Source organism: Athene noctua, chromosome 3 (genome assembly GCF_965140245.1).
Source record: "Athene noctua chromosome 3, bAthNoc1.hap1.1, whole genome shotgun sequence".
Lineage (NCBI taxonomy): Eukaryota > Metazoa > Chordata > Aves > Strigiformes > Strigidae > Athene > Athene noctua.
This window is the reverse complement of record NC_134039.1, coordinates 20,569,588-20,593,661: the sequence shown is the minus strand read 5'-3', so window position 1 is coordinate 20,593,661 and position 24,074 is coordinate 20,569,588. Positions and strand designations below refer to the sequence as shown.

General features: G+C 37.6%; 1 protein-coding gene across 1 annotated transcript in view; it reads left to right on the top strand.

The window, feature by feature from the left end:
- SLC15A5 (solute carrier family 15 member 5) overlaps positions 1 to 23,100 on the top strand; it is a 34,161-nt gene extending 11,061 nt beyond the window's left edge. Inside the window, exons 4-9 of the mRNA XM_074901159.1 lie at positions 781 to 1,001; positions 3,441 to 3,627; positions 8,266 to 8,454; positions 12,735 to 12,866; positions 20,948 to 21,056; positions 22,956 to 23,100. Of these exons, the coding sequence (XP_074757260.1) occupies positions 781 to 1,001; positions 3,441 to 3,627; positions 8,266 to 8,454; positions 12,735 to 12,866; positions 20,948 to 21,056; positions 22,956 to 23,100 (983 nt within the window). The remainder of the gene's footprint in view (positions 1 to 780; positions 1,002 to 3,440; positions 3,628 to 8,265; positions 8,455 to 12,734; positions 12,867 to 20,947; positions 21,057 to 22,955) is intronic.
- Positions 23,101 to 24,074: the final 974 nt, after the last annotated feature.

The window sequence follows — 24,074 nt, the reverse complement described above, 5'->3', positions numbered from 1 at the left end:
GTTCACCTTAGTTTTTTGAGAGTATTTATTTATATATACCCAAGTTATTGTAGTGCTTCAACACTCTCAGAAAAACAGAGAAGTGATATAACCCCTATTTGCATGGATGGCAACTTACCAAAGGTAAATGAATCTGCTTTCCCAAGCCTGAAGCTAACAGTTTTGTCCTTGTTTTACTTCCATTTCTATTGAGTCTGAGAACTAAGTTAGCAATTCCTGAACCCAGTAATCAGTAAGCAAGTTTTAATATGCAAATACTAGATTGGAAACTTCTCCTCTGCCACAACGTGCTTCTTGGAAGTCCTGGGATAATACTTCTGGTTTTGAAATGCATCCGTGAAAATTCTCTTATCAGCCCTCTTTTGAGCTCTCTTCTCACTTCACTACTTTCCTTCTCTTGCTGCTGACTTCAGCAGATATGCAGTATTTCTGTACCATTTTGAACTGAAAACTAAACTCAAATAGAAACCAAAAGCAAAGGAAAGTAATACTTGCCTGATCATCCACAGCAACAAATTGTGGTGGTGCATTAAATAACTGGTAGAAAAAGGCACTTTTCTCTGTGGATTTTGGGCTGGATTGCTTTTGTAACAAGTTGTGACCAACTGACTTCCAAAAAAGACTTGTTTTAAAACAAATCCAGCCTGTTGTTGCCTTCTCCCTCCCCAAAAAGACATAAAGGTGAATATATTGGGTTGTACTTTCCCTCCCAGAGTGTTTTGTCTTGTTTATTTTGGCAGCAAGTAAAAACATACCAATGTCTAATGTCTCTGTTTGCAGACAGTTCCCTGCTGACGACTTTTGGAGTAATTGCTAGTGCACTGAAAGCGTGTTGTGTGCGATATCACTACTTCAGTGGTGGCATGACAAACTGGCTAGATCATGCCAAGGAAAACTATGGTGGTCAGTACAGTGAGACTCAGGTGGAAAGCACTAAGTCACTTGCCAGGCTCTTCCCACTGTTTGCTTTCCAAATTCTATACAGAACATGTATTATGCAGGTGGGTACACAACTTTTAAAAAAAATCTTGAAATATACTGTAACGTGTTTACTACTGTGTCTCTAGGTGTGGTTGTTTTAAATGTCCCTTTACCAGCAGAGCAACCTTGCAGGGTAGTTTTAATTACCTGAGAATATACCTTGCTATATCCTCTCATCTCATCAAATAAGTAAAATTGACTTATCAAGACTCATTAAGGAGCTTGTGTGAATGCTTGCTACTCATTTCTCTGAAGCCTTACTGGCTGAAACATCTAGTGATAGAGTCCTATGTTTCTCATGCTGCTGTGTTGCAGTTAACAGAGGCTCAGGCTCAGCATTCTTCTGAAAAAATGTAATTTTCCAATTTCTTAAATGCTCACTCAGTTTTTGAGAGAGGTAGAAAAATTTTGTTTGGTCTTTTGTATATTTCTCCTACTGTTCTGACAGGATTATGTGGATTGTGTACTTACACTGGACATGGGTAGTTTTCCATTTGTGGAAAGAAGCAGCCCTTTAACCACCACTATATAAGGCTATGGGGTCCTTTCTGCTCTGAGTTCGTGTACGTTATATAAATGTAAATGTGTCAAGAAGCTACTTAAACTGACATGATTCCTTCAGATGTCTGGAAGACAACTGGCAACTGGAATAACAAATTTATGAGCTGGCTCAGAAATTCAGTTTTACTTATTGGTGTTAAAATGCTACTTAAGGAGATTCTTAAATATGTAACATATACTGTATTATTGACATTCACTCTTGCCCTCATCCTATATTCCCACCCATCTGCCTCATTCTTTCTTCTCTTTCCTCCTTGTTCCCCCTGCCCACCTGCCCCCCAAGCAAACAAACAAAAAAAGCACAAACCAAGAAATGCACACATATGGCTGAGGCATTAATAACCAAATGAAAATGAACCAAATATCATTCATTGAAGTTGTAATAATCAGATATATATCTAGAAAAGATAAAAGTATATGCGCTGCTGAAAGAGATTCTTTTTATTCCTTTGGCAGAATTTCCAATATGTTTAAGGCTCTTTCTTAGACTAGGCTATATCGGTATCTTTTTTGTAAAGATTAATAGTATTTTCTCCATGTTGTTAAGTTAACAGCTTTCAGTGCCTGTGATGCATGTTGATGATATTTTAAACCCTATTAAGAAGTCAATTCTGATTTGCAATAGGCAGTGGAAAGAAGGAACCAACAAAATTTGGCTCAATTCTGATCTTTCATAGTTCTGTTGCCATTTATTCACCCTTTTACAATTTATATCTTTTGGAAGTGGAATGTAGGTGAAAAATATTTTTACTGAGATAGAATTTGAGCAATTCTGAACAGACTCCCAGTGAGTAGGGTTGATTATAACCATTGATGAGAAACCCTACACAGGCTCAGTTACTAACTATACATTGATTTTTCAGACAGCTATAAAGCAGTAATATTCTGCCTGGAACGGCATTACCGGTCATGTTATAGAGCAATGCAGAATACTGCAGGAATCCAGAACTCTAAAAACAGAAGTACAGTTAAAAAGAACAGTTCTACATCCAGCTCTGTCAGGACTGTACTCTGTGAATTGCTCAAGTTACCTCTTTCTTTTGCCCATTGGTCTTTAAAATGGAGTGGATTGTAACTCTACTGCACATAAAATTGCAATGCTTAGTTAATCAAGCTTTGTCAAAAAACTGTTGGTTTTGTTGAAAAGTGAAAAGTTGTCGTGTTTTGGTTGTTTGGTTTTTTTTTTTTTAATAACAGATCTTCTGTAGAACCTCACACAAGCAGGAGGAATTGTCTGCTTTTTAAGTGAGAGACAGTCTTACAAATCTACCTAATTTCATCCCCTGATGACTGCCATTGGTGGGTTCCTCATCTGGTTATTTGTTTTCATCTGTTTTCAATTCCGGGAAGTAAAAGGAAGTCCTGTATGTAGCAGCTATGGCTGTCAGTTACATTAAACTGGTTCTAAGACTGTGGCCTAATCTCCATTCCCTGTAGCTTTTAAAGCCATGTGCTGGGAAGCGTGTCTTAAAAACTACTCATACATCGAGCACACAGTCAGAAGTTCAAAATAACTCTGTATCTTGCTATTCTAAAATTCTGTTCTGTTGAACTCTGTCTATGAGAAGTGACCAAAGTATTGGGCAGAACCACTTAATATATTGGCTGATACCTCTAGTTAGGGATGATCAAATAGATTCATGGACTGCTGCTTAGACTTGTTAAATTCAGGAGCAAATGAACTAGAAGGAAAATGTTATGTTCTGACAGAGAACGAGAATGTCACTTGACATTCATGATTTTCATTGTGAATGGTGTTTCTTTTGGCCAGCAGGTATTTGGTTTACTGTGACTTCTTCAGAAGGAAGAGAGTTGGAGAAGTTTCCAAATACAGTAAAATCTTATCCATGAAAGGTGACTGCTATACTAATGGAGTGGGGTTTTATTCTTCAATACAGATTCCCTCAGGATATTATCTCCAAACCATGAATTCCAACTTGCACTTCAGTGGATTTGTCTTGCCAGTTGCAGCAATGAATGTGATAAGCATTGTGCCACTACTGATTCTTGTTCCTATTTTGGAATGCATTAACTTGTGTCTCTTTAGTTCAAAGGACACTGGACAGTCTCTAACAACTTACATTGGTAAGTATAAAATACATGTGATTATACTTTTAATATGTATTCCTTTTTTGAAAGAGAAATTTCAGTAGCTGATGGATGATCCAATGCAATTATTCGTGACTATAAATGTTAAGATGTACTGGCTTGGGGATGGTGCTCAGAGATGAGTATGTTTCAAAGGAATATTAGATGTCAAGGTATCATATTAGATATGAAGAAAAAAATTCATAGCTTTTTTGTAGGACAGACTGAGACTCTTCTGACCAATAAAAATTTGAGACACATTCACAAATAACTAGGAGTCATCCTAAGGAATTGGTGAGAAAAACAGTACTAACCATTTAGGCCTGAGACTTACCCTGACTTGATTATGTTCTATGTATTTGTTTATTCATTAACTTTTGGATAGTTAATTTACTTTGAAAGTCTTTTTTGGGGATGGAAGAGTCCTTCAGTTAGTTGAGCTCTGATATTGGAGAAATGTTCCTTGATCAAAATAGTGAGTTTGGATTTAAATAACTAGATTATGAATGAAGGCTTTGTTTTTCTGATCTTTTTATATTATAACTGCATTGAGATTAGGACTGCAACTTGTAAAAGGGAAAATGCATTGTCACTAGTACAGTTTATTCCAGACTGCAGTTGTATCACAAGAGAAATAGACGTATCTAGTCTAATTCTGTATCTGCAATAGGTATTTTTAGAACTGGCAAGCAAAAGAAGACATCCAGAAAACTATGTAAAACAAATGGATGTATATCACAGGACTGCTGGCCCACTGAGCAGGCTGAACTTTTCACAGGTGGAAGGTTACATAAGAGAGGTACAGCTTTCCTCTCTCGTACTAGAATTTTCACTTGAATATCTAGTATGGGATAATTGTCCAGATGTTTAGTAACTTTATTTATTAAAACCATAAACTGAAACATACCTTGTTGTACACTCAAAGTAAAGCAAAGAGGGATCTCCAGAGGTGAAGTATTATCTCTTTCTCATAGAAGTGGTACAAAGAAGTCTTCTCTGTTGTGAGTCCCAATGTTTTCAACAGTAAGCGTTGTAAGCTCAGGCTTGAAGATTTGCACTCATTTCAGAGAAATTAATAGCCTGGAAGTAATGACGACTTTAGTAAGAATTGGGCCTCCCTCCTTTGACACTGATGTGATTTTTTTTTTTTATTTTTTTTTTTTTAAACTTTTTAAAATTTTCCCCCTACCCCCAAACCTCTTCTTTTCTAGGACTTGGAGGGATCCTCTGCAACACTTTTCTGATATCAGCTGCATCCAGTACCACCAGAAGAGCAGCTTCCATTCCATTCACTTAAAACTATTCCCTTTAGTAGATACTCTCATTCAACTTCCTGCATTTTTTATCTTCCAGCCTGCATTACAAGGCTCAGACAAAAATATTTATAAACTACTATTTTCTCAGTGTGCTACTATTAATTCAGTGCCCCATGGCAAGCAGCACAGTGAGTACTGACACACACAGAGGTATTAATCTGACTAAATTAGCCTAATTAAGAGTGTTATTAAGTTTTATACAAACCAGATGCATATAACACAGCAGGTTGCAATTACCCTAGTTTTTAAAATAACATCTGCATTAAAACACAAAAGCACATTCAGATAATAATTTTCCTTAAAACCATGGAAATTTCAAGTTAGTATTAATGTTCGATCCTGTTATGTTGAACAGCAGTAGAATATATGTAGTGGTTTATTCTTAATAGCTTCATTTATTAAAATAGCATCCTGTTAGGGGTGATAAATTACCCGAGGCATAAAAATACCTGTGAGTACAGGGATGGCTTTAGGTATCCAAGTATATGACTGCACCTGCAAATATGGCAGACCTCTAAGTGCCAATATTTTTGCCAACAGTTAATTAGGTTCACAATTATTTTCAGGAACAAAATTGGAAGTATAAATAGGCTGTTGGTGTTAAGCCAGCCTATAACTATATTTTAATTCAAGTCTTGTAAGAGGAAGAAATTTAAATAGTTTTCTGGAAATTTTCAGTAGGTTACGAATAACAGTTTTCAAGGACAAACCGTACAGACAATTTTGAACTGAAATATCTGATTGCTCTGTAATAAGGATCTACATAAAAACTGTAATCTATGTTACTTTCTGTGTAGTTGTTGGTTTATTTGTAAATTAGGTATGATCTAAAAACCAAATCTTAACATGAACTTAGATTGTGTCCCAAATACATTGAGTATCTGGACCTCGTTATGAAAAACGTGAGTATTTGGTAAACTTAGAGTTTTTCCAGCTTCATCATTGTTTGGTTGGGGTTTTTTGGTTGCTTGGGGGTTTTTATATGTTATGCTGCTTGATTTAGTCAATAGTATAGAAGATTCAGCAGAGAACTGAAGGTGTGTTTCTGCTGGATAGCTGTTAATCAGCTATGGGCAAGAGGCTCTAGTTGAAGTACCTGAGCCATAGAAGTTCTTGCTCCAATATTTTTAATGCCTGATTATACTGAAATGTTGTCTTAGTTGTGGATTTACTCCATTTAAGAGTGATGTGGAGAATAGCTCTCTGTACAGTACACAAAATTCCAGTGTCTCTTTGAGGTGATTTGTGAATTGATGATGACCATTTCTCCCTAGAAGATGTTCTAGTTTGAACAACTATTAATTCCAGGAAAACTTTTTGACCTGTTTTACTTGGGATATGAAATCAGGAATCACAAATGTCTAATACAACCTTAGTCACTAGATAATATGAACAACTGTGTCCTAGAATCAGCCCCAAATGTTCCTAAACAGCCTGTTCTCCTATAAAACCAAAGCCTCATGTGGTCGTTCCAAACTGCTTGTTTTAAAGAGGACTGAAGGGAGAAGTAGGAGGAAAAGCAGGCCTCCAAGGCACTCTGTTTCTTCCTCTGCCACATAATGTCTTACAATTGTTGGTTTTCAGAGGTTACTTTTTCTGAAATGTTTTGGCTTTTAGTAAGGAAAATGTTTAAGATATAATTCTGTGTAGTAATATTGAACTGCTTGAGGTTTCTTTTGTACTAACATAATTTTTACTAGAAGAATTCTTGCTCTAGTAGATTACAAGGAGCTCCTTGAGGGCGTTATACCTGGTCTTGATAAGGTGCATTGGCTTAAATATGCTGTTGAATTCCCTCCCATCATCAATCTTCAAGCAATAATTCATTGATGTTCTTATTAAGCACTAGAATGGCCTTAAGAGCAAAACAGCTTCCAAGCCTCAGGTTAAGTGGGAGGATGGATATTTAAAGTTGTGAAAATACAGGAAAACTGCTGGTGGAAGGGTGTGAGAGTTGGCTGCTGAGAGAAGAAACACAGATGCATGCAAAAACATAACAAAGCTAAGGCCACTTACCTATGTGTTTTCTCCTTCTGTCCTTACACCCAAAGAGACAAACTTTATATATGTTATAATATGAAATAAAAGCCTTTCACTGTTGATGTCAAATCTAATAAGTGTAACAATTTCCGGTCATGAAGTGAGACATGGGTTTGTAAGACAAGTAGAAAAACATAGTCCAGATATTTGAGCCAAAACTGTCAAAAGAAACCAAATTCTCACATCTGTACTTAATTTATAGACTAGAAATGATGAGGAATCACAAACTTAGTCAAAATTATTGGGAGCTCAAAACATCAAGAGTATAAATGTTTCAGGAGACTTACTTGAAGACTTTGCTTTCTGAGAAGCTACAACCACTTCATACTGTCAACATTGACAAATACAAAATTTGTGTGGTAAAGTATGCAGTACTTAACTTTCAATAAACTCAGATATATTTTTTAATCTTGCATTATGAGCCTAATCATATAGGGGTTTTTTCCTGCCCTGTATGCTTGTGCAGTACTTGTGCCTTCCCACTGAGGCAGGTTGCTGTAATGTATTGAAATTCATTGCAGATCCAGTGTATTTTGGATCATGCAGCGATACTTCTTCAGGACAGCTGAAGAAGGCAGGAGGCAACTGTAGTCCAACGGCTTCTGTAAACACTTAGGAAGCTGGAGATTATCTCTTCCAGTAATGCAACTCATCTTCAAATGTTAAACAGTCCAGCAAACGCACTATCCAGTAAACTTTCAGAAGTAGTTCAAGGGAACTCTGTAGTGGAAGGAAAGGGGAAAATGTAGGAATGATTGATCTCCTGAGGCATGATAAGCACTGCTGATGTTTTTCTCTCCCATCTACTATGGCCTGTAGCCTTAGAAATCCAGCATTCAACTGCCTGCACTACCTCTTTATGTATAGAAAACAAATGGATAAAGCATGTGGTATATGTGTATGTTTCGGAATCTTATTGCTGCTTGAATAGGAATATTACCCCCTGCTTGGTAGTCTTGTTCCTGCCTTTTCTTTCTCTCCTCCTTTCTTACCTTCCCCAGTCTTCAAAAAAAGTTCTTGTGACTGCTATTCAGAATTTTTCTTCTCTCATTTATTCTGCATTTCTAAATTCTGAGCTGGTGTCCATCTGCCATGTATTTAGAGTTAGGCTTGTGGTGTAATGAGTACTCTTTATTCATGTTTGTGTGTCCTGAGAGGATGGGGGGAGGAGGGGAGAGGGGAAGCTTCTTTTCTATCTCCTAGAACTTTGTTTCCTTCTAAATGCATGATGATCCTGTAACTACAGTGTTGGTGAATGTTCTTTGTGCTCTTTACTCAGTTGTAGGTCAGTTATCTGCTGCACTTTCTGTGATGGTTGCTGGCTTCTCTGAAATACACCGAAAGCATTTCCCTCAGTTGGAGCAGACACTTTCTGAGGAGGTTCTCCTGGTCTCCTCCATGCCTTGTTTCCACTTAGCTCCTCAGTACATCCTACTTGGAGTGGCTGAAGCCTTGGTAACTCCCTCCTGTAAGTAAAATCTAATAGGCTAAAGCAAGAGTGTCCTGATTTGCAGAGAATGATATCAGTTTCCTAAAAATAATTACTGTCATCTGTCATTTTATCACTGGCTCTCTTCCAGGGGCTTAATGAATAGATCTGTGCTTTACCTGCTGCCTCAGAGTAGCATAATTTGTCTTGCTGGCTGTAACTTGGAGTGAGCAATGACATTGTTCCAGATTAACTGGAAGGTAACACAGACTGGTCAGGTCCCTGGGGTGTGTAATCCACCATTCAGCAGGAGGGATGATCAGAGAAGTGAGGCTCTGGGCTCAGATATGTGACTGGCCTTGAAGCTGAACCTGCTTCAGGAGGGCTGCACCAAATGAGCTCCTGAGGTACCTTCTGACCTGAAGTATTCTGTGATGATTTTCCTGAGATGGAACAAATATGCACAAGACAACTGAGCTGTGGTCACAGTCTATGAGCAGTTTTTGGACCACAGTCAAAGCAAAGTGAAGCAATTTAGCTTAACCCTTTTTATTTGTGAACCCAGCTAACAGAAATATTATGTGTTTTTCACTGACACAGAGCCTATGCAGGCGGGTAACACAATTCAACTGACAGGCTAACCTGGAGAGTATTGTAGGGAGATGCAAAATTTTTGTTTGTGCTCCAATCAGGAGCCATGTGAACATGCCTGCACAGAGCATCATGCCTTAGCATGTGGCGTGGAGCCAGAGATAAACACCCCTGTTCTGCAGAGCTTAGCTCATGCCTGCCATCCATAAATTATGTAGACATAATCTTGACTGTGAGTCTGAACCTTCTCTCCCTTCCATAATTTATCTTTCCACATCTACACTGACATTCCTGAGACTTATTTTCTTCTGAGGAGCATGCAGAGTGCTCACCAGTGTTTTACCTTGCAGAGCTATAAAAAAAGTTAGTATTACAAAAATAATCTAATCAACATCCATTTAAAGAGGCACCAGTAAAGTAATTGACTAGCTGATCTTTGCAGGCATTCAATTCTACAGGTTGAGTGTCTATTGTTCCAGTACAACCCCAGAAATGTTCAGATTTTTATTTAAGAGCAGGAAATAACTTCACTGTCTTAGTGTCTTTCTTATACTCTAAGACTACTGAGAGCTGTGGGTCACAGTCTGTCACTAAAAAGGTAATTTTCCCTAGTTTTAAATACTTAGCACTTTCATAATGCCTCTTCATCTGATAGCTCTCAAGTACTTAACTGAGACAGGTTTCTAGGCAGGTAATGTGGTTTCTAGGTTACAGGCTAAGTGTAGCTGAAAACTGTGACCTTCTCTGTTTAGCTTAACAAAAAAAAAAGGTTAGGAGGTGGCTTGCTTACAGTCTTCTCATGCAAAAGTATGAGAATAATATTACTGGTAGAATAAGGCTTTTTCCTCTATCATGCTGGGACAAAACAGAAGTCCAATAACTGAGACATGAAAGAAAGCTCTGTCTTGGGGGTGGGGTTTGGGTTTGTTGGGGGTTTTTAAAAATCTTTTTAAAGGATTGTGATTAGAATTTCTTAGGAAGAAAAGTTGTCTTCCCCATTTAAATAAAGATTAAGCATCTTGCTAAGAGCTGCAGTTAGAGGTGAGATTCAAGAACCCAGGTAAATGGGACTAAGTCTGAATTTGAGACTTGCATGTAGAAAACTAAAGGTAGTAGATTACTACTGAAGCTGATGAGGATGCAGGCCTCCGTTCACTTGCCCACACATAGATGTCTGGCACCATTTGTCATGAAGTATCTAGGTTTTACACACGAGGCAAGCAGGCTCTCTATGGTACCCGTGTGACCTCCAGCTGCTGCTGGAGAAGAGCATGGTCTTCCTACGGGTCTTGCATCTTAACAGACAGCCCTGTGCAGATGGCTAAGGGGCACTAGAGCATTTCAGGCAGCACTGGGCATCTGTATTCAGACTACTGAACCGAGCTCTAGGTTTCTACTTCAGTCTGAACTGAATTGGTGTTCAGGAACCATTCAGTGGATCTCTGTGGATGGTAATGACACCCTAGACACTTAAATAGTTGTTTCACCTTTCCTGACATTTTGCTTCCTCTGTTATGCAGAAGGTCAAATTCAATTATCATAATAATTTACTTGACGTGAAAGTACATGATCCAAGTTGAAGACAGAAATGTTCACACTTGTAATCAGAGGGAACAGAGGAGATAACTCATTTCTAAGTGCTTGGTTAGAGGATCTAGATTTGGCATATTGAACTCTTTATCTACATTTGAGCCCTGATACAGTTGTGCTTATACAGTAGAATTCATTATCTTGTTGACAGGAGTTTTATATAATCATCTGCTTCAGGTGGCATGAGCATCTCTTAGAATAATATCAGCCTTTAATGTTTCCCTAGCACTGAGGTAGTCTTTAAAAAATAAACCAATGATAAAATAATTACTTTCATCCACAATATTAGAATGTAAGATCTCACAGGTCTTTGACAGCTTGAATTTGTAATCCTAGCTTGGTTTAAACTAGAAAATTACTCTTTTACATCCCAATGATTTAAAAGGGAAAAAAACACCCCCACCCCAGCCCCCCCCCAAAAAGCCTTCACAAAAAAATCATAAAACAACTCCATTCTGTGGGGTGACATTAGTAGGCATTTGCCCCCAACAGTGGATGAGATTGCCAGTGAAGGGAAACCAGCCTGCTGGCCACTGCAGCTGTGTTACATTGCCAGTGTCCAAGCTGTCTGGTGCCCTGTAACTGCTCTGCCCTACAAAGGGTTAGCAGATTTGCAGTGTTTGCCGAAGTGCTGCAAGAATATCATCTGCCCATCAACATGTCTCAAAGCACTCAGAAGTGGGAAGCCTTGTAGCAAACAGGCCTGTTAGTTAAAGGATATATTGGGGATCACTTCACCCACCGATGAAATGCAATAGTCTCCAGGGTGAAATGCAGCAGCTGTTTAATAGCTCACAGCAGCACCGTGGGAGAAGTGAGGAACGGAGTATGCAATTGAAACAGCAGGGGTAATTTAGGTAAGTAGGATGCAATTACCCAAGCTGAATTTGGCCAAGATGCATGCTTTGCACCCTTGCTTTTAGAAGGGAGGAATAACCAAAAACTTTTCAGGCTTTTAGTGTTTCAAATTAGCTAGGACACTGACTGTACAATGTTTCAGACTGTACTGTTGCATCTACAGATGGTGTCCCAGCATCACCTGCTTTCTCTTGCTCTTAGGCTTTTGATTCCTGTTGTGAATGAGGAAAAAATACTGTCCATGGTATTTTTTCTTTTCTTTAGTATGTTTCCAAAGCTCTCCTTTGGGCATCCAAATTAAAAATGGTGGAAGGTAGTGACTGCAAAGTTTCATTTTTATTCAGAGATGCTTCAGGCAACTCAGCATCCAAATAGGATCCTCTGCTGACAAATTTCTCAAACTGGAGGTCATTCAAACTCAACTAATAAAGCAGGCTGGGAGACACTGGGTCTTGGAGAGCAAGTGTGGATGGGGGCTCAAGGTGTGAAATTAGGAAATGAGGTTTTGATAATCAGGAAAAGTTACTCAGAAAGAACAACCATCATAAAGACTTACTGTAACCTAGTTTAGCCAAATTACAACTAGTGGGATTATTTATAGTCATGCTACAACAGCATGCTACAGCTGCCCCTCACCACCAATGCTGTTGCTGCTTTTGGTTTAGTCTTCTGGTAAGAAGATAAAGAACAGCATTTTAAAAATTAGACAGTGACTCTGGGGATTCCTCTCTGGGGAAGAGAAGAAGTATCCAGCCTTAAATTAAAGCAAGTTAATCATGCAAGTTAATCATACAAGTTAAAGTAGAGCTCTGGATTTTGGAAGTATTTACTAGTGTCCATGCTGCATTGGCTGTGGCATAAGAGGTCCCACTGTCCTGCAGTTAAATATCACATCTGCTGTCTTCACGCTTGCTGACTGTGGTGGTGTGTCTCTTGTCTTGCTATGCCTGAGATTTTAAAAGATGAAAGCAACTGTCTGGGTGAAAAATCTTTACATGCTTGTGGAATATCAATAGTTGTATGTGAGATGGTTTGTTACAGAGATTAATTTAAACAGTTTAAATAATCCTTTTTTAATAGGGTACATACTAACACGTCTGATTACCCTTCTGCAGCAAATACATTCTCTGTGTAAAATATGGAAATACCCTATTAGAGACACTTTGGATTTTTTCTCTTATTTAACCTTCTTTTATTTTTATTTTCTTTTTTATTCTTTGTCTTTTACTTATGATTTACTTTTTTTTTTTTTTTTAACATGTATCTGCTTCCTTTCTAAGGTTCCTTACTTTCATTCTGGCTTGTGCCAGAAAGAATTAGAGGGATTTCCATGCATTTTTTAACTCTCTTTAATGGAGCTGGCTGCTTTATGGGAGCTTTCTTTGTTCAGACAGCCCACGCAGGCACTCAAGGTAAGAATATGCTCATGACCAGTGTTCCTGAGCAGTTTTCTAACATTGATTTGGAGAATTAGGCAGCAAAATCAAGGGGGATGCCAAAGTTTTATTGATTTGCTCTCACAATTAAGGTGGTATTAAGATAGGAAATAGCCAGGAAATAACCTTCCAGCTGGATTCATCCAATTCTAATGAGTCATCTTAGTTTTGATAGTTGGAATCAGTAGAGAATGGCATCTTGCAGGAAGCCCTCACCTCCAATCTCTATACTTCTGTTCCAGAAGACAAGAAAATAAATTGTCTAGGAAGCACCTTTTTATGTTCATGGAGAAGTACATTCATGTTAACCACATTTACATAGAAGCCTCTGGATATGAGTGCAAGATTAGTGCTTCAAAGAATGGAGAACATGCCTTTCTTTCCATTCCACAGTGTTGTAGGGGAAAGGAGATTGAGTGTTTCAAAGCTGTCTAGGGAATTTGTTCCTCTAGACCCACCACTTCTCTTTTACCATCTTTACATCTCTCCCTCTGCCCAGCTACTGGAAGAACCAGATTCTTTAACAATATGGTCTCACTGTGGTTTTACCCTTTTGCAGATGAATACTGCAATTCTCAGAGAACTTACTATTTCAGAAGGAGTTGCTTCAGAGTCAGCCTGTTGAGGAATATTTCGTGTAAACCCTGAACTGGAGATTTTTCTGGGATCCTGACTTTCAAGACAGGCCAAGAGTTTCTTAACTTCTTAAAGTCTTTTTTTTCCTTTCCTGATGAATCTTTGTTTAATACAGAAAAGACTTGTTTCATAAATTAATTTAAAAAGTAAAGCACTTGAGTTCTTGAATCGAAGGATAGGTATCCCTTTGTTCACATACCTAAAATAGTTCCACTTGCTGAAGGACTACTTCTAAAGATGCTTTCCATTGGTAAGCTTTGTTGTTACTGTATTACAGAGAACTGTTCTTTTACAGAGCACAACTGCTGGCCCTAACACATGACACTGCTCCAATTACCATGGCCGCAGAATTTTGTAACTGCTTACAGTTAAGTTTTGGGTTCTTCTCTTTCCTACATAAAGAACTGTGTAACTTAAAAACAAGGGCAAATGGGGCTTTTTTTGAAAATATGACAAGAAATTGTAATTCCTACTGGCAAGACCTGAACAAATTGTTCTTTGACATGCAGTGCTGGTTTTAAGTTATCAATTCAATTAAAATTTTATTACAAAGGATAAAAGCATCACCCAGAGATGGGTAAAAACCAGGAATGCTTACCCAAATGAATCAGGCAAAGACCTACTAAGTACCAGGGCAACTAATGTGGAGAGCAGAACTCCTTGGATGTCCCCCACCGGAATAGATTTTTTTTTTTTTTTCATTGTGTAATATGAGTTTAGTGAAACTAACACTTCAAGAAAGACTGTGTTGATGACCCTTTTTCTTCCCCTCCCCCCAAAGATATTGTAATTATTAATTTTGATAAGGTTGAAATATTTTTGTTTTGTAAAATTGACATATTTTACTGCAATTTGACTTTAGGTATAATTATTTATAAAATAATTAATCGTAATATCAGTATCAAAACATTTTTATTATGCTGTGCAACTATGTGTAATTTATTCCTTTATAGAATATTTTTATACAAAGTGATAGAGGAAATCAATTTTTGCATTTGATTTGCAATTCAGTAGATTTTTTTTGTCTAATTTTATATCAAGGCAATTTATTCTTTTTCTGTAAGTCTGTATGAAAACATTGAATTGATTTAAAAAAGAAAATGTTTGTTTCTTGCCAAAAATACTGTTTTATCATAGCCTTCAAATTCTTATCCTGGCTGGGACCAAAAAGCCTGAACTCTCCAGATTCTCCACAGGCTGCAGTTGCCATTTTCTAACCCTTTTTGCTCAAGAGTTTTGAGCAAGCTGAAAAACTTTTCTGTCTAAAGTACTTCTCACTTTTGTGAAGCTGGGTGGCAAACTTCTCTACTTAGCTTTATTAAAAAATGTACAACTTATGTCTTTATTTAACTTTGTCAGATCTGCTGTTCCTGTACATGGAATTGACCACACCATTATTTTGAACAAAAGTCACTCTTAAATTTCCAAGTGATTCACTGACAGTCTGTATTGAGAATACAGTGCTGTCATGCGACTGAGTAAGTCCCTAAATAGGGGAAGTCCTCTGCAAAACTTGAAAAGCTTTAGAGAAAATCTAGTGAAAAATGTTTAATGTTTGCTCTGCTGTTCTAGTTAGAAGCTTTAGAGATTACTTTCACTATTAGTATGTAAACAACATATTATTGGGCTCTCGCATTTTATTTCTAAAAATAAATGGAATCTCTTTGGGTGTCTCTTTCCAAATGTCGCCTGCTAGAATTAGGTTAATTATTCCAAGTCACTACAATTCATGTGATTCACAGCTTCTAAATAATTGAGATATTCCTGTATCTTAATCTGTTATAATGCTTCAGACTGAAGACTTGTTCCTCTACTCATCCCAGATAGACTTTTGTTCTGCTGACCCATAAATCAAAGTAGGCTTGGGATCAGACTTCTGGTGCTGGGTATAATCTATAACAAAAACAAAGAGGCATTTAGGCTTGGTTTTGTTTTTCTTCTAGTTTGATAGAAAATGTTACATACAAAATTCTGTTGTTCCATCTGTATTTTTTCCAAACTCTTCCATTGCGCTCTTATAGTGTTCTTCGGTGTTTGTGATGAAAACCTTAAGATCAGCAAAATAATATTTTTTTAATTTATAAAACTTAATGGTTACCTATCGAACCGTCTAAAGATGACAGCACCTCAGAGAATAAAATTGTGACCCCTCTTAGGTCAAATTAAGGTCAAATGACACAAGTTAAGATCTCATTACTTATATTTGGGGGTTTTTTAGATCTGTTTAAAGAGCTTGTAAAACATTCAATAGCTGGGCAATTTATGGAACTGGGAGTAAAACAAACCAACCGAAACTTTTTTTTTTCTAAAAAGCTGAACTAATTTATTTATATTGGAAAAACCAAAGTCCTTTCTCTTTGGTTGAAAGATGATGGTGTTTGTGCAATGGTTTTGTAAGATTTAACAAGGCTTGGCATGCACATGTTGGGTTGTGGGTGCTTTTGTCTTGTCCCATGATTCTTGTTTCACTAAAACCTGAGCCAAGGCTATTTCTGGTTCTCCCATCTCTGAGCAATGAGACCATGCCTGCCATGAAGCAATTCAGGATACAGTGAAGTAGATCCTCCAGTGTGTATTTTGAAGTGCTGAAGCACAGAGGGTGTTGACAAAATTTAAACATTTTTATATCGTATTTCATGTCACTAGTTTAGAATTTTATTTGGGTTTTTATTGGCAAAGTTGATCAGATATCAGTCACAGTCAAAGCTGCATTAATCATTTTTAACGCATCTATGGAGGATGGTGTGAATATGATAAAATAAGACTTTTTTTAAAAAATCTGACGAGTGCAAACAGATGACGGGTGACAGTGATATTTTCAGTACAAGCTGGGAAACTGATTTCTTTTGGATCTCTTACCTCTCCTAACATTTTAATGGAAGAAGATGCAAGACAAAACCTGTCCTCCTATGCCAATCATTTCAGAATACATATCTCTAAAAATATTAATGTAAATATGTATGAAAGAAAAAAAAAAAAAAAAAAAAAAAGAGGTCAGAGGAAAGAAACTGCCCCAGACTCAGTTTTCCTTCTTGTATTTTGAGAACCAGGATTTTTTGTGGTGGTTTTGGGGGTTTGTTTTTTTTCTTTTTTCCAGTTTGGAGCCTTGTGTGGTTCTAAATACCAAAGATGATAAAGCTAAAGGATATTTCTTGCAGTCCAGATGGTGGTGTCCATTGGTGCCTACTTAGCTAATAAGGATTAGAGGCAGACTGAGACTTTAATTTGGATGTGATTAAACACTAAATATATGCCCACTAACTTGATGAAATGATGGCAGGCAATACAATCCTTTTCTAAGATGTGAATTAAATTTTTCTATAATCATAGTCTAAGTTGCAAGATAGCTGTAAAAAATGCAGAAAGCATACAGTATAGGCTAACTTCTGGCATGTGACTGTTTTTGTTTTGTCTTCTATGTTTTCCCAACACTAAAATATGATGGTGTTATTCAGTAAATGAATTCATGCCCAGCTTTGGGCTTTGTTGTGAATCCATTGAGAGCTCCAAGGGTGCCATCATAGTAACAGATACCTTGTGTGAACTAGTATATGTCAAAGACTGATTTACAGCCCTTTCCACATCTTCTTTGATGGCTAGTATTGCCATTAGTTTGTTGCTGCGAGTCATCCAACCAGAAGCAGCCCAGGAAAGTGTGTTTTTCTGTGTCCTAATCCCTGCTTCACCTACTTTTCTGCCTGTGTTGGTAGCATCAGGTGTTTTCTCTTGGTGTTGTATAATATTCCTCCTTGTACTACCTGAGCATTTTTGATGCAAAATTGATATGACTGCAAAATGTCAGTGGAAGTTTACCAGGCACTTTATTTCAACAATGTATGGTATAGCAGGCTTGAGGAACTGACTCTGCCTAGACTTAATCTTCTAGTTTGTTCTAAATTTGCCATGAAATGCATAACCAATTCACCTCTAACCAATAAGAAAAGGCTCTTTAAAATATACACAGCTAAAGGAAACTTCTGATTCTCTGGGGTGATTCATGCTACAAAGTATTTCCATTGTTGGAATAAAAATGGAAATCAGGAGCTTGTTGTAGAAAGTTAATTCCCAGTGAGCAATTATCTATGTGACAAACCAACCTTGTAATTGGCACTTCTGTTGGCAATCTCCATAGAAAAGTAAAGAATTGACAGAACCCGAAGGCAGTGTCTTTGGGGGGAAAGTGAATTGCTAGCATATTGCATGCTGATTCAAGGATGAGAAAGCACTGGACTCTTCAAACACAGTAGTGCCCAGGGCCTCTTACTCCAGCAAAAACAAACAAACTGACCCAATAAATTCCTGATTTTCATGACTGAGAGTATAATCCTGAAAGTATGAACCCCAAATCCAGTCGGTGGAGGGTGCTGGAGTCTGCAGACAGCTTGTGGAAGATATTAGAGGGGTAAAGGGTGAAAGCCTCTAGAGGGAGTTTTGTCGCCTGAAAGGCATCCTTGATGTTTTAACACTGACGGGTGTTCTCCCAAGGCCTCTTCCCAGCAGAGGATTGTCCATGCAGTGAGTGTAAGTATAAGTAAATGTAGTCCAAATGTAGTTCAGGTCTATCCCCTCTTTCATGAAAAATCAACTTCCATTTAAAGAGGAAAATTTAAAAAAAAATATAAAAAGAAGTAAATATTTTTGAATGAAAATAGGAAATGGTTAGGTTAATCTTTGCTATATCCACTGCTGAAAATTCATATTGGCAGTAAAATAACAGTCTAGATATCTCTAGGATTTCTGCCACTCCTATTTTTCTTGTAGGGAAAAGCATCCCTGACACACCTTGTTTCCCCTCACTGAAAGGAAAACAAAACCTTGCTGCTACCTTTTGCTTTGGATAGGGCAGTAAACTAGAGAGTGTGCTATGGGCACTGGAGTCTTATCATGCCCAATCTAATTGTGACCCTGCCTATGCTGTTGATCATTTATACTGCAGGATTTTCTAAAGGCTTTGTGTTGTTATCCCGGCCTCATTGTTTAAACACTGGCAATTACTCAAGGAAGCGCAGAGGATACAGAGCAATGATCTTTGACCCAGGCTGTGGAGGAGACTAGTGGTGAAGTGGGGGCAGAACCCAGATCTGCTTGCCAAGCTGCCCTCCCACCCTGCTAAATCCAACCACTTTCAACACTTCAGTGTGGTGCCTTTGCTAGCATTAAGATAGTTTCAAAGGTCCATTTTACTACGTTCTCTTAGAAGCTGCTAAATTAATACTTTTTACTTTTTTTTTATTGCTCAGTGCTATTTTTAAGTACATATTTTCTGTTCAGGTTCCATTGTAACACCATTCCATTAGGAAGCTCCTGCTGCTCATACAGTTAGCCTACCCGATGTAAATAACCTAGCAGACAGTGTGAACTCTGCTTTGACAAGCTGTAGCACTGAACCCCATGCATGCTTTCTCTTTCATCAGATACATGCACTCTCTTCGTGACTTCTATTGGCCACTGGGGGATGTGAAATGAAAAACTACCTGATTGTGAATTATGACAGTAAAAGTTTATAAGCTACTAAAATGAAGTTATAGCACCTAGGAGCTCAGTCAACTGACAATGTTAAATGATACGTTTTAAAACTCACTCTGAGATAATGCTACAAAAGGAGTCACACGTGGAGATGAGGTGGTGCTGCTCTGTTACAGGCAGAAAGGTAACATGGCATGGAGCAAACTGTGGAGGAGTTAGGGAAAACTGCTGCACTCGTGGCAGTTCCTTTCCGTTAATCCCAGGAGAGCTAGAAGTAACTGCTTTGAAAAGAAATGTGTTTACAACTCTGAGATGTGGAAGAGAAAACTGTAAATATATGTGTATGGAGTGGGGTGGGGTGTAATCCTTTGACTGCTGGCTCTCCTGGGCTGTGGAACTGCTCTTTCTCTCTAATTAGACAACTTTGACAACATAAGAGTGCCATTGGATGGCTAAAGATGTCATTAGAGGCTAAAAGATCGGTTAAGGCTATCAGGTTTGTACAGCACAGCTACGGCAAAGAAGGCTGTTTTATCTCCTCTCCCTTTTAGTTCATTCAGGTAGTGAATAGCCACTATTTAGATGGGTAGGATTTGGTACCAGACTTTGAGGAATCAAAGAAAGTTGACTTTGGGCACGTTGATGCTGGTGTTTCAATTCAGATCAGGAGTGTGGTTTTGATCTGAATCTCTGATTTGCATCACAGAGTGATCTTGGAGCACAAAAAAACCTGCATTCCTTTTGCATGGAACTAAACCCAGAAAATGCTCATGCCTGATGTGTTCCAGCTGGTAGTTGGAACTGGTCTGATATGAACCCCCCTGAGCTGTGCATAGTGTGGACATCATGTTCTTAGCATCCGCTGTTTAATGCTCTGTATTTGCTCCTATTGCACTTCACTACTTGCTAATGAAGAAAATCCCTCTTTCATCTTCAAAGGCAATAAACATCCTGTATGGCCAAATAATGCACAAGGTCATTACAGCACTGTAGAGCACTCTCTGATATACTATATCTACTGTAACTTCTTTTTCAACCTTGGTTTTATGTTTTTGCTGTAGTTGACTGATACTTCAGGTACTGATTGTCTTCAGATGCAGGCTGACTGGGGTGGTCTTTCTTTTAAGCATATTGATTTCCATAATTATTTACCATCTGAGCTTGTTTGCAGACAGGTTGCAGTGGACAGCATTGAAAGCCATACAGTTGCAAACTAAAAGCACGTAAGAATAAAGGCAGGGAAGATTCTGGGTGTATACAGTTGGTATTGTCCTCTCCTGAATGGAGTTTAAGCTGCCAAAATGTCCCAGGCACTATTGCCAAAAGCCTTGGTAGAAAAAGTTCTGATTCATGCAAATAAATGCCTTGTGCAAGACAAGGATACATTGCAGACTCACAGGTAAAGACAGCTATAAAGGAAGATAAAGTAAAATGTCAGGTAGCATCTTGGTAATGGAGCACCATCCAAGGCACTGAACAAATTCTTTTTATGCCTTTTTTTTTTTTTTTTTTTTTTTCCTTACAAAGGGCCTTTTAAAAGCATGAGATATGTGAATAAGGATTTCTACGGACTACTTTAATTCTAGCTCTTCCTAAATTTTTCACATTTGACATTAATTTGTCTATGTGCACAGGATAACATAGAGGGAAGAGGGGCCCAATCATTATACTAGTATCTGTGCAGAGTTAGGTTTTCCAGTACACTTGAGATTTGTTAGGAAAGTTCTTTAGTTTCTCTAGATCTCTATTGCCTGTCTGCAAATCAGGAGCAAAGTACGCTGGAGATTCAAAAAAACATAGATGCTGTGAGAAAGAAGTCTGTATAAATAGCTACAGAGGGAGTTCAAAGCACCTGCTGTGATTGTGTCTTACACAGTTACCTTCATGTCTTTCATGTTAGCTGTGTCTCATCCTGCAAGGTAAACTAATTCTGCTTCAAATGTCTGCTTTGTCAGGCAACTGGTTTCCACACTTGCTGCATGAAGGTAAATTGGAGAGATTCTTCTTCTTCTTGGCTTCCTTAATGATGGTGAACACCCTAGGGTTCTGGACCATAGCGCACAGGTATGTGTGAGAAAATGAAAGCTTGATGTTTCATTTGTAGATATGGGTAGAAATTCTTGCAAATCCTGTAAACTAGTGTGTAATAAAGAATTGGTAGTGATAGATCATATGTTATCCTTCAGGGTTCAGACTTCAGTATTTTTCATCTGCCTTGCGGAGAGAGATTTCACAGTTAAAATTATGTGGTAAGGTTAAAGAAAAGAACAAAACCAACTGATGTAGTTAGCTTAAATATTTAAGGAGTCTTCTTAATATAAAAATGCCTTGAAGAATGAAGAACGTCCTATTCTTTACAGAAAGATGTAGATAGGTTATGGAGTTTAGATCACAGCACCAATGTATCTCAGTCATGGAACTGATCACCGCTGCACTTGGCTTTATACCAATCTATACTAAGCGTTGCTGTTGTCTCAATGAGCAAAGAAGGATTTCTATCTTTAGTATAGGACAGTAGAGGAATGGATTGCAAGAAAACAGCAGACCACTACTGGTTAATGCTGTATACAGCGGTTTCAACAGAATAACACTGAAATATTTTCTGATACTCTACTGGACAATAAGATAAAAGCAACTTTCTGCTGGAGGCAATGGAATTACTCAATTAGTCCCCCCACAGGAAGCAATTTAATGCCTATAGAGCCTAGGTTTAATGCCTGTATGTTGCCTGTAAAATGCAAAGAACTCACAACTGCAATTCCTTTTTACATCGAGGGTGGTTTGAAAGTTGTCCTGCTTCCTGTTTCTGGAATATTAATCACAGTTAGCTTTCTGTTGTCAGTTTTATACATAATGCTTATAGCCAAAAACAGGAATGGAAGCAACCTGTGTCACGAGGAGTGGGAAGGTTCACATGTGAGTGGCATTCTCTCTTAGACACTGGGCTGCAGTTCTAGGGGAATCCATCAGAAACCCTGATGAATTAATGATTTGATAATTGAAATAAGAAAAATTTCCCAGGGCAGTGTACTTACAGAACTCTTGAGAAAAATACTGCTTTTCCTATTATATATAGCACTAACTCTGCAGCACCAAAGATAACCATAGCGTCTTGTCAATAATTTCAATGTAACCTGAGACACGAGTGTCCATTTACTCCGGTGACTAGTTCTTAATTCTCTTGTTCTAAATGTGACCTGAGTCATGATTAGAAAAGTTTCTCCTGCATGTAGTTTGTCTTCCTTTTATAAAATGAGATTTTTTTTTTCTTTTGTAAGACAAAATTTCCATATGTGATGTTTACTGCTGAAAACTAAAAGGTTTTGTTTATCAAAAAGTGGCCATAAAATTGGGTTGAACTCAACAAATAATTTTGACACGAATTAACAGATTTTTATGAGGAAATTTGTTGACCTCCACTCTTCCTAAATAATAATAAAAAAAGTTTTTAAAAATTTTAATTCAAATTTATATTTTACTTCAAAATCAAAGTACCTGATTTTTCAATAACACAACAGAAACCTACATGAAATATGCTTTTTGAGGTCAAATGTAACTGTTTCATTTCGTGCTGAATAAGAATTCTCCCAGAGAGGAGAAAAAAGGGTGAGGACTATTCAGATAAACATTTATTTAGTGGTGGTGGGAAATCAGGCTTTAAAACTCTGAATTAGAAAAAAGATACTAAATTTTATCTGAGGAAAAAAGTATGTTTCTTTTTTAAGTTTTTTAAAATGACACAGTACCGCTGTTGTTATCACCTGCATCCTGTTTGGCACTTCTCATCCTGAAGTTCTGAAAGGTTCTAAGAAAGTGCCTATTACTATCTTATTTTTTTGGCTGCTTAGAAGTCCAGGACTCAGAAGGCACTGTAACTTGTAATATATTACCTAATAAACAATGGGTGAAGCCAATCCCAGGAAGGATTATTTTAGTATTTTCCTTCCCTATCCTCCCTCCCAGATACAACAATCTGAATCAGGAATACACCAATGAATTCAGAGGAAGTCTTCCTGAAGAAAAACTTTTGAAGCATGAAAAAGCCATCAAGCATTATGATAGTGTCCTGGAAAGTTCTCCCATTTTGTGTCCTATAGAGAAAACCTGATGAAATTTCATTTGTTTGACTGAATTTTGATTGCATTACCAACCAGGTTTCTAATGAAAAATTACCTACTGTACTTAAGTGGAACTGTCAATGTATTTATGCATTATCTTAGGAATAATAATTTTATAAATAAGCTTACAAAGTAGTGGTCATCATAGCATTTGAACCTGCAGAATGCTGCAGGTTGTAATGCATGTCGAGGACAATGAGAGCTTGCTGCTTGGAATGGTGGATGAAGAGAGGCTTTTAATCTCTATAGGGAAATAGATAGGTATCCATGTGTTTTTGTACTTACTAATAGTTCAAAATTAATAAACTCATGTATACAATTGTTTAGCAAATTACTTTGTGGCAGTATAATTTACAAATAATTTAGGAGTCTGGTAGTGCTGGTTGATGCTTGCCAGGGTGGGAGACTCGTGTGCTATTCTTGGCTCTGCTACTTATCTGCTATCCAGCCTTCAACAAGTTGCTTCTTTACCTTAGTTCCCCCATCAGTAAAATGAACACAGTCATACTAACCTTCTTTGTAAATTGCTTTGAGATCTACCAAAATATACTAGATGCTGAAGCATCTAGTCTTTGTTTTGACAGGAGCCCTGTGAGATTGGTCGTTTCTAGAGGGTGCTATACAGAAAATTGCTAGTAGGTAAACTGGAGGCTAGCATTTATTTACATCAAAATTACTAATTGTGGCTTAGGTGAAGGGAATTAGGAAAAGAAGATCAGAAAAGGGTAGATGCTGTTGGAAATGAAAGAAAAAATTAGTAGTAAAATGCATTCCACTTTAAAGATCTAAGCAATGTTAAATATTCTCCAAATTGGCTGACTTGGGTATTGTGAGTGATGCTAATCTAGCACTTAACATTTTTTTAAAAAAAGTTGTATTACTAAAAAGAGGCTAGAAGTGGGGTCTCTATGTGATAAGGAAACCTACTGAACCCAAAAACTAAATGAGCATTTTGATATCAAGG